The sequence below is a fragment of the Lonchura striata genome, chromosome 25 (assembly GCF_050655825.1).
Source record: "Lonchura striata isolate lonStrDom1 chromosome 25, ASM5065582v1, whole genome shotgun sequence".
In the NCBI taxonomy this organism is placed as follows: Eukaryota; Metazoa; Chordata; class Aves; order Passeriformes; family Estrildidae; genus Lonchura; species Lonchura striata.
The window spans coordinates 4,507,525-4,520,768 of record NC_140727.1 but is presented as its reverse complement, the minus strand read 5'-3'; the positions used below and the strand labels follow the sequence as shown (position 1 = coordinate 4,520,768).

General features: G+C 55.5%; 1 protein-coding gene across 1 annotated transcript in view; it reads left to right on the top strand.

Annotated features, from left to right (window-relative positions):
- Positions 1-17: 17 nt before the first annotated feature.
- The window catches only part of INTS3 (integrator complex subunit 3), a 36,449-nt gene continuing 23,222 nt past the window's right edge, over positions 18-13,244 (top strand). Inside the window, exons 1-9 of the mRNA XM_077789420.2 lie at positions 18-431; positions 1,232-1,315; positions 2,203-2,286; positions 5,423-5,536; positions 6,463-6,547; positions 8,019-8,085; positions 9,909-10,053; positions 11,469-11,598; positions 12,281-12,378. Coding sequence (XP_077645546.1) covers positions 342-431; positions 1,232-1,315; positions 2,203-2,286; positions 5,423-5,536; positions 6,463-6,547; positions 8,019-8,085; positions 9,909-10,053; positions 11,469-11,598; positions 12,281-12,378 — 897 coding nt within the window. The 5' untranslated portion in view covers positions 18-341. The remainder of the gene's footprint in view (positions 432-1,231; positions 1,316-2,202; positions 2,287-5,422; positions 5,537-6,462; positions 6,548-8,018; positions 8,086-9,908; positions 10,054-11,468; positions 11,599-12,280; positions 12,379-13,244) is intronic.

Here is a 13,244-nt window from a genome sequence, read left to right as displayed (position 1 = left end):
TTCCGGCCGCCGCCGCCTCCCCCGGCCCGGCCCCAGCGGGGACCCAGCGGGGACCCCGGCCCGGCCCGGCCCCTGCTCGCCGCCCCGCCGCCGTTCCGCCGGCCGGCACCTTCCGCGGGCCCGTCCCCGCCTCCCCCATCACCGAGCCCGCCGCCGCTCCCGAGCGCGGAATTCCCGGGGGTCGCCGCCGATCCCGCCGGGCCGGGCTGGGAGGGGGCGCCCGGGCCCCCACGCGGGGGGGTCTCAGGTCGGAGCCCCCGGGGAAGGGCGGCCCCGTCCCGGTTCCCTCCCGGTTCCCTCCCGGTGCCGCTCCCGGTTCGCTGCCGGTGCCCGCCCGGGCCATGGAGCTCGCCAAGGGCAAGGCGGGAGCGGCGGCGGGCGGGAAGCTCCTGCTGTGCTCGCTGCTGGACTCCAAGGATGAGCTGGAGGAGGTGAGGGGACACCGGGAGCACCGGGACACCGGGGATAATGGGAATACCGGGAATAACAGGATAACGGGGACATCGGGATGCGGGCATAATGGGGAAGACGGGGCACCGGGAATACCGGGATAACGGGGACACCGGGGATAATGAGAATAACGGGAACACCGGGAGATACCGGGACACAAACCTTCCCTGAAATCCTCCTGGTCACAAATTCCCCCAAATCCCCATGGGGTTTTTCCCAGGTTTTCCCTAATTTTTCCCTATTTTATCCCATTTCCTCATTATTCCTCATATTCTTCCATTTCCTCCCACTTTTCCCCGTTTCTCCCCATTTTCCCCCGTATTTCCCTGTTTTTCCCATTTTTTCCCCGTTTTCCCCTATTTTTCCCCATTTTTCCCCATTTTTTTCTCATTTTTGCCCCGTTTTCCCCCGTTTTTCTCACTTTTTCCCCATTTTTCCCCGTTTTCCTCCATTTTCCCCCATTTTTCTCATTTCCCCCTGTTTTTCTCAATTTTCCCCCGTTTTCCCCATTTTTCTCACATTTTTCCCCATTTTTTTCATTTTCCCCTGTTTTTCCCCATTTCCCCCCATTTTCCCCCGTTTTTCCCCATTTCCCCCCATTTTTCCCCGTTTTTCTCTCATTTTCCCCCGTTTTCCCCCATTTTTCTCTAATTTTTCTCCATTTCCCCCCATTTTTCCCCATTTTTCTCTCATTTTTCCCCGTTTTTCTCTCATTTTTCCCCGTTTTCCCCCGTTTTTCTCTCATTTTTCCCCGTTTTTCCCATTTTTCCCCCTTTCCCAGAGGCTGGAGCGCTGTGTGGGGATCGTGACCTCTCTGACCAGCGGCCTCTCGGAGCGCGAGGCCAACGACGCCCTCAACGCCCACGTGAGTCCCGAATTCCCCCCTGGAATTCAGAATTCCCTCCTGGAATTTGGGAATTCCCTCTGGAATCCTGGAATTCCCCCCTGGAATTCAGAATTCCCTCATGGAGTCCTGAAATTCCCTCATGGAATTCAGAAATTCCTTCCTGGAACTCAGATTTCCCTCATGGAATTCAGAAATTCCTTCATGGAGTCCTGAAATTCCCTCATGGAATTCATAATTCCCTCATGGTTTCAGAAATTCCCTCCTGGAATTCAGAAATTCCCTCCTGGAGTCCTGAAATTCCCTCATGGAATTCAGAAATTCCTTCATGGAGTCCTGGAATTCCCTCATGGAATCCTGGAATTCCCCCCTGGAGCCCAAAATTCCTTCCTGGAATCCTGAAATTCCCTCATGGGAGTCCCAAAATTCCCTCATGGATCCCAGAATTCTCTTCTGGAATCCCAAAATTCCTTCCTGGAGTCCTGGAATTCCCTCATGGATCCGTGAATTCCCTCCAATCCCAGCTGGAACCCCCCTGGATTTTGGCTGTCTCTGATTCCCAGGGGTGATCCAGGGATTTTGAGGGGGGGATTTTCCCTTTTCTCCTCTCCATTCCCAGCTGGAATTCCTCTGGATTTGGGATTTAAAATGAACCCCAGGAGTTCCTGGGACATCTCAGATTCCCAGGGATGCTCCAGGGGCTCCATTCCCAGCTGGAATTCCTCTGGATTTGGAATTTAAAATAAACCCCAGGAGCTCCTGGGACGTCTCAGATTCCCAGGGATGTCCCAGGGATTTGGGGGGGATCACCATTCCCAGATTCCCAGGGATTTTGGCGGGGAGGATTTTCCCTTCCCCCAGCTCCATTCCCAGCTGGAATTCCCCTGGATTTTGGGATTTTCCTGCAGATCTGCAAAGGCACCCCCCAGCACGAGGAGATCTGCCTGGGGCTCTTCACCCTCGTCCTGACCGACCCGGCGCAGGCCCAGAAGGTGAGGAAAGCCCTGGGAGAGGGCGGGAATTCGGGAATCTCCCTGGGAATTCGGGAATCTCCCTGGGAATCCCTTGGGCCAGTCCCCTGCTGGGGCAGATCCTGCTTTTTCCGCGGGTTTTTCCCGTTTTTTCCCTTGCCTTGGGAGGCCTGGAATGGCTTTTTTTCTCGTGGAAGCTCCTGGAATTCATCCTCTGGAGAAGCTCAGCTCCCAGGGAAAGTGATTTTCTGGGAATTCGGCTCTGGGAATTCCCGGATCAGAATCCCACCTCTGGGAGCAGATCCAGGAGGAGGAACGTGCTCAGCTCCGGGGAAAGCAGATTCCTTGGGAATTCAGCTCTGGGAATTCCACATCCTGGATCACAATCCCACCTTCGGGAGCGGCTCCAGCCCCAGGAATCACCTCATGGAATCAAAACCAGCTTTTCCTGGGAATCCTGCTGGTGCTGTGGGAATCCCATTTTTCCTGCATCCACCCGAGCATTCCCAGCCTGAATCCCCCGGGATCCGTTCCCGAGGCAGGGGAAGCTTTTCCTGCTTTTCCAGAGCTGCTTTTCCCCTCTTCCCATGGAATGACCCTTCCAGGGGTCAAAGCCTGGGAGAATCCCACCCCTCTGGTGGGGATCATTCCATGGATTCCTGAGGAATTTTCCTCTGGAAAAGGGAGGTTCTGCTGTGGCTGCTCCCGGCGCTTTTCCAAGGAAATCATTAATTGGGATAATTGGAATTATTGCATCTGCCAGGCTCTGCTGGAGCCGGGCCAGGGGTTCCTGATCCCAGCAGGGATTTGGGATCTGGGATTTGGGATTTAACCCCTCCCTGCCCAAGCAGCTCCCACATCCCCCCTGAGATCGGATTCCTGGGATCTGCTGGGCTGGGAAAAACCAAATTCCCAAAACTTGGCCCAGAGACCCCAAACCTGCCCAGGGACTCCTCCGGGAGCCAAAAATCTGCCCCAAAATTCGGCACAGGGACCAAAGGAACAAAATCTGCCCCAAAATTCGGCACAGGGACCAAAGGAACAAAATCTGCCCCAAAATTTGGCACAGGGACCAAAGGAACAAAATCTGCCCCAAAATTTGGCACAGGGACCCCAAAATCTGCCCCAAAACTGGACACAGTGACTAAAAGACCAAAATCTGCCCCAGAATTTGGCACAGGGACCAAAGGAACAAAATCTGCCCCAAAATTTGGCACAGGGACCCCAAAATCTGCCCCAAAACTGGACACAGGGACTAAAAGACCAATCTCTGCCCCAAAACTCAGCACAAGGACCCCAAAACTGGGTACAGGATCAGAATCTGCTCCCAAATTTGGCACAGGGACCCCCAAAATTTGGCACAGGGACCAAAAGAATAAAATCTGCCCCAAAATTTGGCACAGGGACCAAAAGGCCAAAATGTGCCCCAAAATCGCCCCCAAAATTGGGCACAGGGGACCAAAATGTGCCCCAAAATTTGGCACAGGGACCAGAATCTGCCCCAAAATTTGGCACAGGGACCAAAATCTGCCCCAAAATTTGGCACAGGGACCAAAATGTGCCCCAAAATTTGGCACAGGGACCAAAAGGCCAAAATCTCCCCCAAAATTTGGCACAGGGACCAGAATCTGGCCCAAAATTTGGCACAGGGACCAGAATCTGCCCCAAAATTTGGCACAGGGACCAAAATCTGCCCCAAAATTTGGCACAGGCCCCCCAAGGCTGCCCAGGTGTCCCCAGCTGCTCCAGCTGCCCTCAGCTCCTCCTCCTCCTCCTCCTGGAATTCCTCGGGATGGAGCCCGGGATGATCCCGGCTTTCCCTGCCCTCCCTCGTTTGAAGGCTCCATTAATCACTCTCTGCTAATTAAACACCATTAATCACTCTGTGCTAATTTAATTAAACACCCGGGCAGGGAGGAGCCCCTGGATGGTGCCAGCCTGGCAGAAATGCAGGAATTTTCCTTCTCCCCCGGGGGATTTTCCCACCTGTCCCAGGGGGGTCATTCCCACTTTTCCCAGGGTTTCCCTGTGGATCTGCAGGGATTGGGATCCTGGAGTGCTCGGGCAGGATGAATCCCACAAATCCAGCCCTTCCCCAAAATCCTGCCAGGAAAGACCCCAAACCTTCCTCCTGGGATGGTTTTTATCCCCGAAATCCTGCCAGGAATGGTCAGGAATGATCCCAAACATTCCTCCTGGGATGGTTTGTCCCCGAAATCCTGCCAGGAATGGTCAGGAATGATCCCAAACGTTCCTCCTGGGATGGTTTATCCCCAAATTCCTGCCAGGAATGGTCAGGAATGATCCCAAACGTTCCTCCTGGGATGGTTTATCCCCAGATTCCTGCCAGGAATGGTCAGGAATGATCCCAAACGTTCCTCCTGGGATGGTTTATCCCCAAAATCCTGGATCCCAAACATTCCTTCTGGGATGGTTTATCCCTGAAATCCTGCCAGGAATGGTCAGGAATGATCCCAAACGTTCCTCCTGGGATGGTTTATCCCCAAATTCCTGCCAGGAATGGTCAGGAATGATCCCAAACGTTCCTCCTGGGATGGTTTATCCCCAGATTCCTGCCAGGAATGGTCAGGAATGATCCCAAACGTTCCTCCTGGGATGGTTTATCCCCAAATTCCTGCCAGGAATGGTCAGGAATGATCCCAAACGTTCCTCCTGGGATGGTTTATCCCCAAATTCCTGCCAGGAATGGTCAGGAATGATCCCAAACGTTCCTCCTGGGATGGTTTATCCCCAAAATCCTGCCAGGAATGGTCAGGAATGATCCCAAACATTCCTCCTGGGATGGTTTTTCCCCAAAATCCTGGATCCCAAACGTTCCTCCTGGGATGGTTTATCCCTAAATTCCTGCCAGGAATGGTCAGGAATGATCCCAAACGTTCCTCCTGGGATGGTTTTTCCCCGAAATCCTGGATCCCAAACGTTCCTCCTGGGATGGTTTTTCCCCGAAATCCTGGATCCCAAACATTCCTCCTGGGATGGTTTGTCCCCGAAATCCTGGATCCCAAACATTCCTCCTGGGATGGTTTGTCCCCGAAATCCTGTCAGGAATTACCCCAAACATTCCTCCTGGGATGGTTTGTTCCCGAAATCCCTGGATTTGCTGGCTCAGGATGGGTTTTCCCTGGTTCCCCCTCAGTGCTACCGGGACCTGGCGCTGGTGAGCCGGGACGGGATGAACATCGTCCTCAACAAGATCAACCACATCCTCATGGAGAAGTACCTGAAGCTGCAGGACACCTGCAGGAGCCAGGTCGGGATCCCTGGAATCTCCTGTCCCACCTGGAATTTCCTGTCCCATCCCAAATATTCTGGAACCCCCTGTCCCACCTGGAATCTCCTGTCCCACCTGGAATCCCCTGTCCCATCCCAAATATTCTGGAATCTCCTGTCCCACCTGAAATTTCCTGTCCCATCCCAAATATTCTGGAACCCCCTGTCCCACCTGGAACCCCCTGTCCCACCTGGAACCCCCTGTCCCACCTGGAACCCCCTGTCCCACCTGGAATCTCCTGTCCCACCTGGAATCTTCTGTCCCAGCATGGAGGGCGGGAGGGAGGAGCGGGAATGGGGCCATGGGTGGCTCTGATCCCAAAAATCCCGAAATCCCAAACCCCTGCTCCCAAAATCCCAAAATCCCTGCTCCCGAAATCCCAAACCCCTGCTCCCAAAATCTCAAAATCCCTGCCCCAAAAAATCCCAAAATCCCTGCTCCCAAAATCCCTGCTCCTGAAATCCCTGCTCCCAAAATCTCTGGTCCCAAACCCCCTGCTCCCAAAATCCCAATCCTGCTCCCAAAATCCCAATCCTGCTCCCAAAATCCTAATCCCCGCTCCCGATATCCCAACCCTGCTCCCAAAATCCCAACCCCCGCTCCCAAAATCCCAACCCTGCTCCCGAAATCCCAATCCCGCTCCCAAAATCCCAATCCCCGCTCCCAAAATTCCAATCCCCGCTCCCAAAATCCCAATCCTGCTCCCGATATCCCAATCCTGCTCCCAAAATCCCAACCCCCGCTCCCGAAATCCCAACGCCCACTCCCAAAATCCCAACCCCTGCTCCCAAAATCCCAACCCCCGCTCCCAAAATCCCAATCCCTGCTCCCAAAATCCCAATCCCCGCTCCCAAAATCCCAATCCTGCTCCCAAAATCCCGACCCCGCTCCCGGTTCCCCTGCAGCTGGTGTGGCTGCTGCGGGAGCTGGTGAAGAGCGGCGTGCTGGGAGCCGACGGCGTCTGCATGACCTTCATGAAGCAGATCGCGGGTGAGCCGGGAATTGCTGGGAATGTTGGGAATGTTCGGGATGTGAGCCGGGAATTGCTGGGATCAGGGCTGGGAATGTTCAGGATCTGAGCTGGGAATTGCTGGGATCAGGGCTGGGAATGTTCAGGATCTGAGCTGGGAATTGCTGGGATCAGGGCTGGGAATTGCTGGGATCAGGGCTGGGAATGTTTGGGATGTGAGCCGAGAATTGTTGGGATGAGGGCTGGGAATGTTCAGGATCTGAGCTGGGAATTGCTGGGGTGAGGGCTGGGAATGTTCAGGATCTGAGCTGGGAATCGTCAGGATGTGGGCCAGGAATTGCTGGGATCAGGGCTGGGAATTGCTGGGATCAGGGCTGGGAATGTTTGGGATGTGAACCGAGAATTGTTGGGATCAGGGCTGGGAATGTTCAGGATCTGAGCTGGGAATTGCTGGGAATGCTCAGGATGTGAGCTGGGAATCATCAGGATGTGGGCCAGGAATGCTTGGGATCGGAGCTGGGAATTGCTGGGATCAGGGCTGGGAATTGCTGGGATCAGGGCTGGGAATGTTCGGGATGTGAGCCGGGAATTGCTGGGATCAGGGCTGGGAATGTTCAGGATCTGAGCTGGGAATTGCTGGGAATGCTCAGGATGTGAGCTGGGAATCGTCAGGATGTGGGCCAGGAATGCTCGGGATCTGAGCTGGGAATTGCTGGGATCAGGGCTGGGAATTGCTGGGATCAGGGCTGGGAATTGCTGGGATGAGGGCTGGGAATTGCTGGGATCAGGGCTGGGAATTGCTGGGATCAGGGCTGGGAATTGCTGGGATCAGGGCTGGGAATTGCTGGGATCAGGGCTGGGAATGTTTGGGATGTGAGCCGGGAATTGCTGGGATGAGGGCTGGGAATGTTCAGGATGTGAGCTGGGAATGTTGGGAATGTTCGGGATGTGAGCCGGGAATTGCTGGGATCAGGGCTGGGAATGTTCAGGATCTGAGCTGGGAATTGCTGGGAATGCTCAGGATGTGAGCTGGGAATTGCTGGGAATGCTCAGGATGTGAGCTGGGAATCGTCAGGATGTGGGCCAGGAATGCTCAGGATCTGAGCTGGGAATGCTGGCTCTCCCAGGTTCTCCCAGGTTTACCCTGCTTCTCCCTGATTTTCCCTGGATCTTCCAGGTTCTTCCTGTTTTTCTCCCAGGTTCTCTCTGGTTTTCCCAGGTTCTCTCAGGTTCTGCCTGTTTTTTCCTGGTTTTCCCAGGTTCTTCCTGGTTCTCCCTGGTTTTCCCTGGATTTTCATGGTTCTCCCTAGTTCTCCCTGATTTTCCCAGGTTTTCCCAGGTTCTCCCTGGTTTTCCCAGGTTCTTCCTGGTTCTCCCTGGATTTTCATGGTTCTCCCTGATTTTCCATGGTTTTCCCAACCATCCCGCTCCCAAATCCCGCTCCCAAATCCCTCCGCTCCCTCCAGCTGCTTTTCCCTGGCTCTTTTCCAGGCGGGGACGTGACTGCCAAGAACATCTGGCTGGCAGAGAACGTCCTGGAGATCCTGACGGAGCAGAGGTAAGCCGGGAGCGGGACGCCTTCCTGCCCTTCCCACATTCCCAGACCGGGAATTCCCAGCCCTTCCTGCAGGCTGAGCGTCCCCAATCCCCCCAGATCCCCCCACATCCATGGGGCCAATCCCGGGAATGTTTCCTTCCCGAGCTTCCCGAGCCGTGGGGGAGCTTTTCCTGTGGGAGCAGCGGCCTGGAGTTGATTGCCCGGAAAAGTTTCCTGTGCTCGGGCAGCTGGGGAGCTCATCCCGGGCTGGATGGATCCAGCGAGGATCCACGCAATTCCTGCCTTAGGATTCCCGGGACAGGGCTGGGAGGGGCTTTGCTCCAAGCTGGAATGGCAGCAGATTCCCTAAAATCTGTGGTTGCCCCATGGAACAGATTCCCTGAAATCTGTAATTGCTCCGTGGAGCAGATTCCCTAAAATCCATGATTGCCCCATGGAGTAGATTCCCTAAAATCTGTGATTGCTCCGTGGAGCAGATTCCCTAAAATCCATGACTGCCCCATGGAACAGATTCCCTGAAATCTGTAGTTGCTCCGTGGAGCAGATTCCCTAAAATCCATGATTGCCCCTGGAGCAGATTCCCTAAAATCCATGACTGCCCCATGGAACAGATTCCCTAAAATCTGTGATTGCTCCGTGGAGCAGATTCCCTAAAATCCATGATTGCCCCATGGAGTAGATTCCCTAAAATCTGTGATTGCTCCATGGAGCAGATTCCCTAAAATCCATGATTGCCCCATGGAGTAGATTCCCTAAAATCCATGATTGCCCCATGGAGTAGATTCCCTAAAATCCATGACTGCCCCATGGAGTAGATTCCCTAAAATCTGTGATTGCCCCATGGAGTAGATTCCCTAAAATCCATGATTGCCCCATGGAGTAGATTCCCTAAAATCCGTGATTGCCCCTGGAGCAGATTCCCTAAAATCCGTGACTGCCCCTGGAGCAGATTCCCTAAAATCCGTGATTGCCCCATGGCCCGTGGAGCTGCTGGCCCATTCCCACACCCCGATCCCACATAGATATCATTTAATATCCTAATTATTTATTGTCTCTATTAATTAAAACATTCGCTAATGAATGTATTTATTAATTAACACCTTTGCTTATCCCCTGGGAGATGCTTCCAGGTGACACCAGGCTGGTCCCACCTTTGCTGCTGGCCCGTTCCCGGTGTTCCCAAACCCTGATCCACAAAGATATCATTTTATATCTTTATTATATTTATTAATTAACACATCCCCCAATTACCACACTGATTAATTAACACCTTTGCTGAACCCCTGGTGGTTCCAGGTGACACCAGGCTGGTCCCACCTTTGCTGCTGGCCCGTTCCCAGTGTTCCCAAACCGGGGTTCCTGCCATTCCCAAACTGGGGTTCCTGCCATTCCCAAACTGGGGTTCCCGCCATTCCCAAACTGGGGTTCCTGCCGTTCCCAAACCGGGGTTCCCGCCGTTCCCAAACCGCCGTTCCTGCCATTCCCAAACCGGGATTCCCGCCGTTCCCAAACCGCCGTTCCTGCCATTCCCAAACCGGGGTTCCCGCCGTTCCCAAACCAGGGTTCCTGCCGTTCCCAAACCAGGGTTCCTGCCGTTCCCAAACCAGGGTTCCTGCCGTTCCCAAACTGGTGTTCCTGCTGTTCCCACCATTCCCAAACCGGGGTTCCTGCTGTTCCTGCCATTCCCAAACCGGGGTTCCTGCTGTTCCCGCCATTCCCAAGCCGGGGTTCCCGCCGTTCCCGGCATTCCCGCCGTTCCCAGAGGCCGGTCCCACAGAGCGCCGGTGCCGGGGCTGATTTTGGGGCGGATTTGGGGTTTTCAGGGAGTGGGTGCTGAAGAGCAGCCTGCTGGTGGCCATGGCCGTGTACACCTACCTGCGGCTGATCGTGGACCACCACGGCACGGCCGCGCTGCAGGCGCTGCGGCAGAAGGAGGTGGACTTCTGCGTCTCCCTGCTCCGGGAGAGGGTGAGACTGGGAATGGGATTGGGAGTGGGAGTGGGAATGGGAGTGGGATTGGGAGTGGGAGTGGGAATGGAGTTCTGCGTCTCCCTGCTCCGGGAGAGGGTGAGACTGGGAATGGGATTGGGAATGGGAGTGGGAATGGGAGTGGGAGTGGGAGTGGGAATGGGAATGGGAGTGGGAATGGGAATGGACTTCTGCTTCTCCCTGCTCCGGGAGAGGGTGAGACTGGGAGTGGGATTGGGAGTGGGATTGGGAGTGGGAATGGGAATGGGAATGGGAATGGGAGTGGGAGTGGGAGTGGGAATGGGAGTGGGAATGGAGTTCTGCATCTCCCTGCTCCGGGAGAGGGTGAGACTGGGAATGGGAGTGGGAGTGGGATTGGGAGTGGGAGTGGGAATGGGAATGGGAATGGGAGTGGGAATGGGAGTGGGAGCGGGAATGGGAATGGAGTTCTGCATCTCCCTGCTCCAGGAGAGGGTGAGACTGGGAATGGGAGTGGGAGTGGGAATGGGATTGGGATTGGGAGTGGGAATGGAAGTGGGAATGGAGTTCTGCATCTCTCTGCTCCAGGAGAGGGTGAGACTGGGATTGGATGGGATTGGGAGTGGGAATGTGGGAGTGGGAGTGGGAATGGAAATGGGTTTGGGATGGGAATGGGAATGGGATTGGAGTTCTGCATCTCCCTGCTCCGGGAGAGGGTGAGACTGGAATTGGGAATGGGATTGGGAGTGGGAATGGAGTTCTGCGTCTCCCTGCTCCGGGAGAGGGTGAGAGATTGGGAATGGGATTGGGAGTGGGAATGGGAATGGGATTGGAGTTCTGCATCTCCCTGCTCCAGGAGCAGGGCAGTGGATTGGGATTGGGATGGGACGGGAATGGGAATGGGATCCTGCATCTCCCTGCTCCAGGAGCAGGGCAGTGGATTGGGATTGGGATGGGATGGGAATGAGATCCTGCTCCAGGAGCGGTGGATTGGGCTGGGATCCTGTTCCCCTGGGAAGAGCAGTTTGGGATGGGGGCTCGGCAGCAGCTCCAGGCCTCGTTTGGCTCTGGGTGGAGCAGGAGACCCCCCAGAGCTGGGATTTATCCCAACTTTTGGGATTTATCCCAAATCCTGCCCATTCCCCATCCCCCCCGGCTCCCGGCTGCGGGGCCTGGCTGCGGCGCCGGGGGAAGGTGGCAGATTTATGGGATTTCTGGGCTGCTTGTTTGCTTTGGGAGGGAGAACATTCCAAAATAGCTTCCAACCTTCCCTGCCTGTCCCCCCCATCCCAACCTGCGCCTTCCAGCGGGGAACGGAGCGGAACGTGCCCGGGGAGGCGGCAGCGCGGGGCGTTCCTCCCTTCCCTGCTCCCATCCCCCTGCTCCGGCCGGGATTCTCCTGGGAATTCCACATTTCCCTGCCCCTTTCTCCCCAGTTCATGGATTGTTTCATGATCGGCCGGGACCTGGTGCGGCTGCTGCAGAACGTGGCGCGGATCCCGGAGTTCGAGCAGCTCTGGAAGGACATCCTGCACAACCCGCAGGTGCTCAGCTCCCAGTTCACAGGTACCGGGCCTGGAACATTCCCTGTGTTCGCCCCGCAGCGTTTTCCAGGGGTTTTCCAGTGCTGCAGAGGCCTCGGAGGCATCCGGGCCTGACCCATCCCAGAAAAACCTCGTGGGATCCTTAAATGGTGCTGCTCCTCCTGGGCTCCACGCTTCCGTAGTTTCTCGGCCCTGGAATTGTTCCAAGCTGGGTTGGAACGGGCTGTGATCCAGTGGGAATTGTCCCTGTCTGTGGATTGGGTAATCTCTGGGTGATTCCAACCCAAACCAGCCTGCAGTTCCAGGATAATCAGGGCTACTTCCCTTCGTTAAGTGATTTAAAAGCTGAGCCCAAACTCCGAAGTGGCTGAGCAGAGCTTGGAGAAGCTCCATAAAAAGCAGGAATTCCAGGAGCTGCAGCGAGTGGCACTTCCATGGGATTTAATTCCTCCCAGTAGCCTCATTCTGTGGGAAGAGTGATGGATTCCCCAGCTTTATTTACATTAATGATATTCCTATAAATTATTCCCTTCTCTGGGCGCTTCCCAGCAGGTTCTAGATGCAGCAATTCCAGGGAAATGGGGCTTGGAAGTGTTCCCACCCCTTTGGAGCCGGGTTAAATTCTGTTGAACACCTCAGGGCAGCTGCTCAGGACGTGTTTGAGCCCTTTTCCACCCAAAACCCCTCTGCCTGTCCCTGCCCAGGTGTGCTGCAGCTCCTGCAGTCCAGGACCTCCCGCAAGTTCCTGGCGTGCCGCCTCACCCCCGACATGGAGACCAAGCTGCTCTTCATGACCTCGCGGGTAACTCCCCCTGGGATCCTCCCCAATTCCCCCTGGGTTCCTTCCCAAATTCCCCCTGGATTCCCTCCCAAATTCCCTCTGGGTTCCCTCCCAAATTCCCCCTGGGTTCCCTCCTGAATTCCCCCTGGATTCCCTCCCAAATTCCCCCTGGGTTCCCTCCCAAATTCCGTCTGGGTTCCCTCCCAAATTCCCCCTGGGTTCCTTCCCAAATTCCCCCTGGGTTCCCTCCCAAATTCCCCCTGGGTTCCCTCCCAGATTCCCCTTGGATTCCCTCCCAAATTCCCCCTGGGTTCCCTCCTGAATTCCCAATGGATTCCCTCCCAAATTCCCCCTGGGTTCCCTCCTGAATTCCCAATGGATTCCCTCCCAAATTCCCCCTGGATTCCATCCCCAATTCCCCCTGGATTCCATCCCCAGTTCCTCCTGGATTCCATCCCCAATTCCCCCTGGGTTCCCTCCTGAATTCCCAATGGATTCTCTCCCAAATTCCCCCTGGGTTCCATCCCCAGTTCCCCCTGGATTCCCTCCCAAATTTCCCCTGGCTTCTATCCCCAGTTCCCCCTGGATTCCCTCCCCAATTCCCCCTGGATTCCATCCCCAGTTCCCCCTGGGTTCCATCCTCAGTTCCCCCTGGGTTCCCTCCTGAATTCCCAATGGATTCCATCCCAAATTCCCAGTAGATTCCCTCCCAAATCCCCCCTGGCTCAGGATCCTGCATGTCCCCACTACCAGCCCTGTCCCTGTCCGTGTCCCCATTTCCAGCCCTGTCCCCACTGCCAGCTCTGTCCCCAGCCCTGTTCCTGTCCCCAGTGGTAGTCCTGTGGTGTCCCCAGTGCCATCCCTGTCCTTGTCCCCTGTCCCTGGTG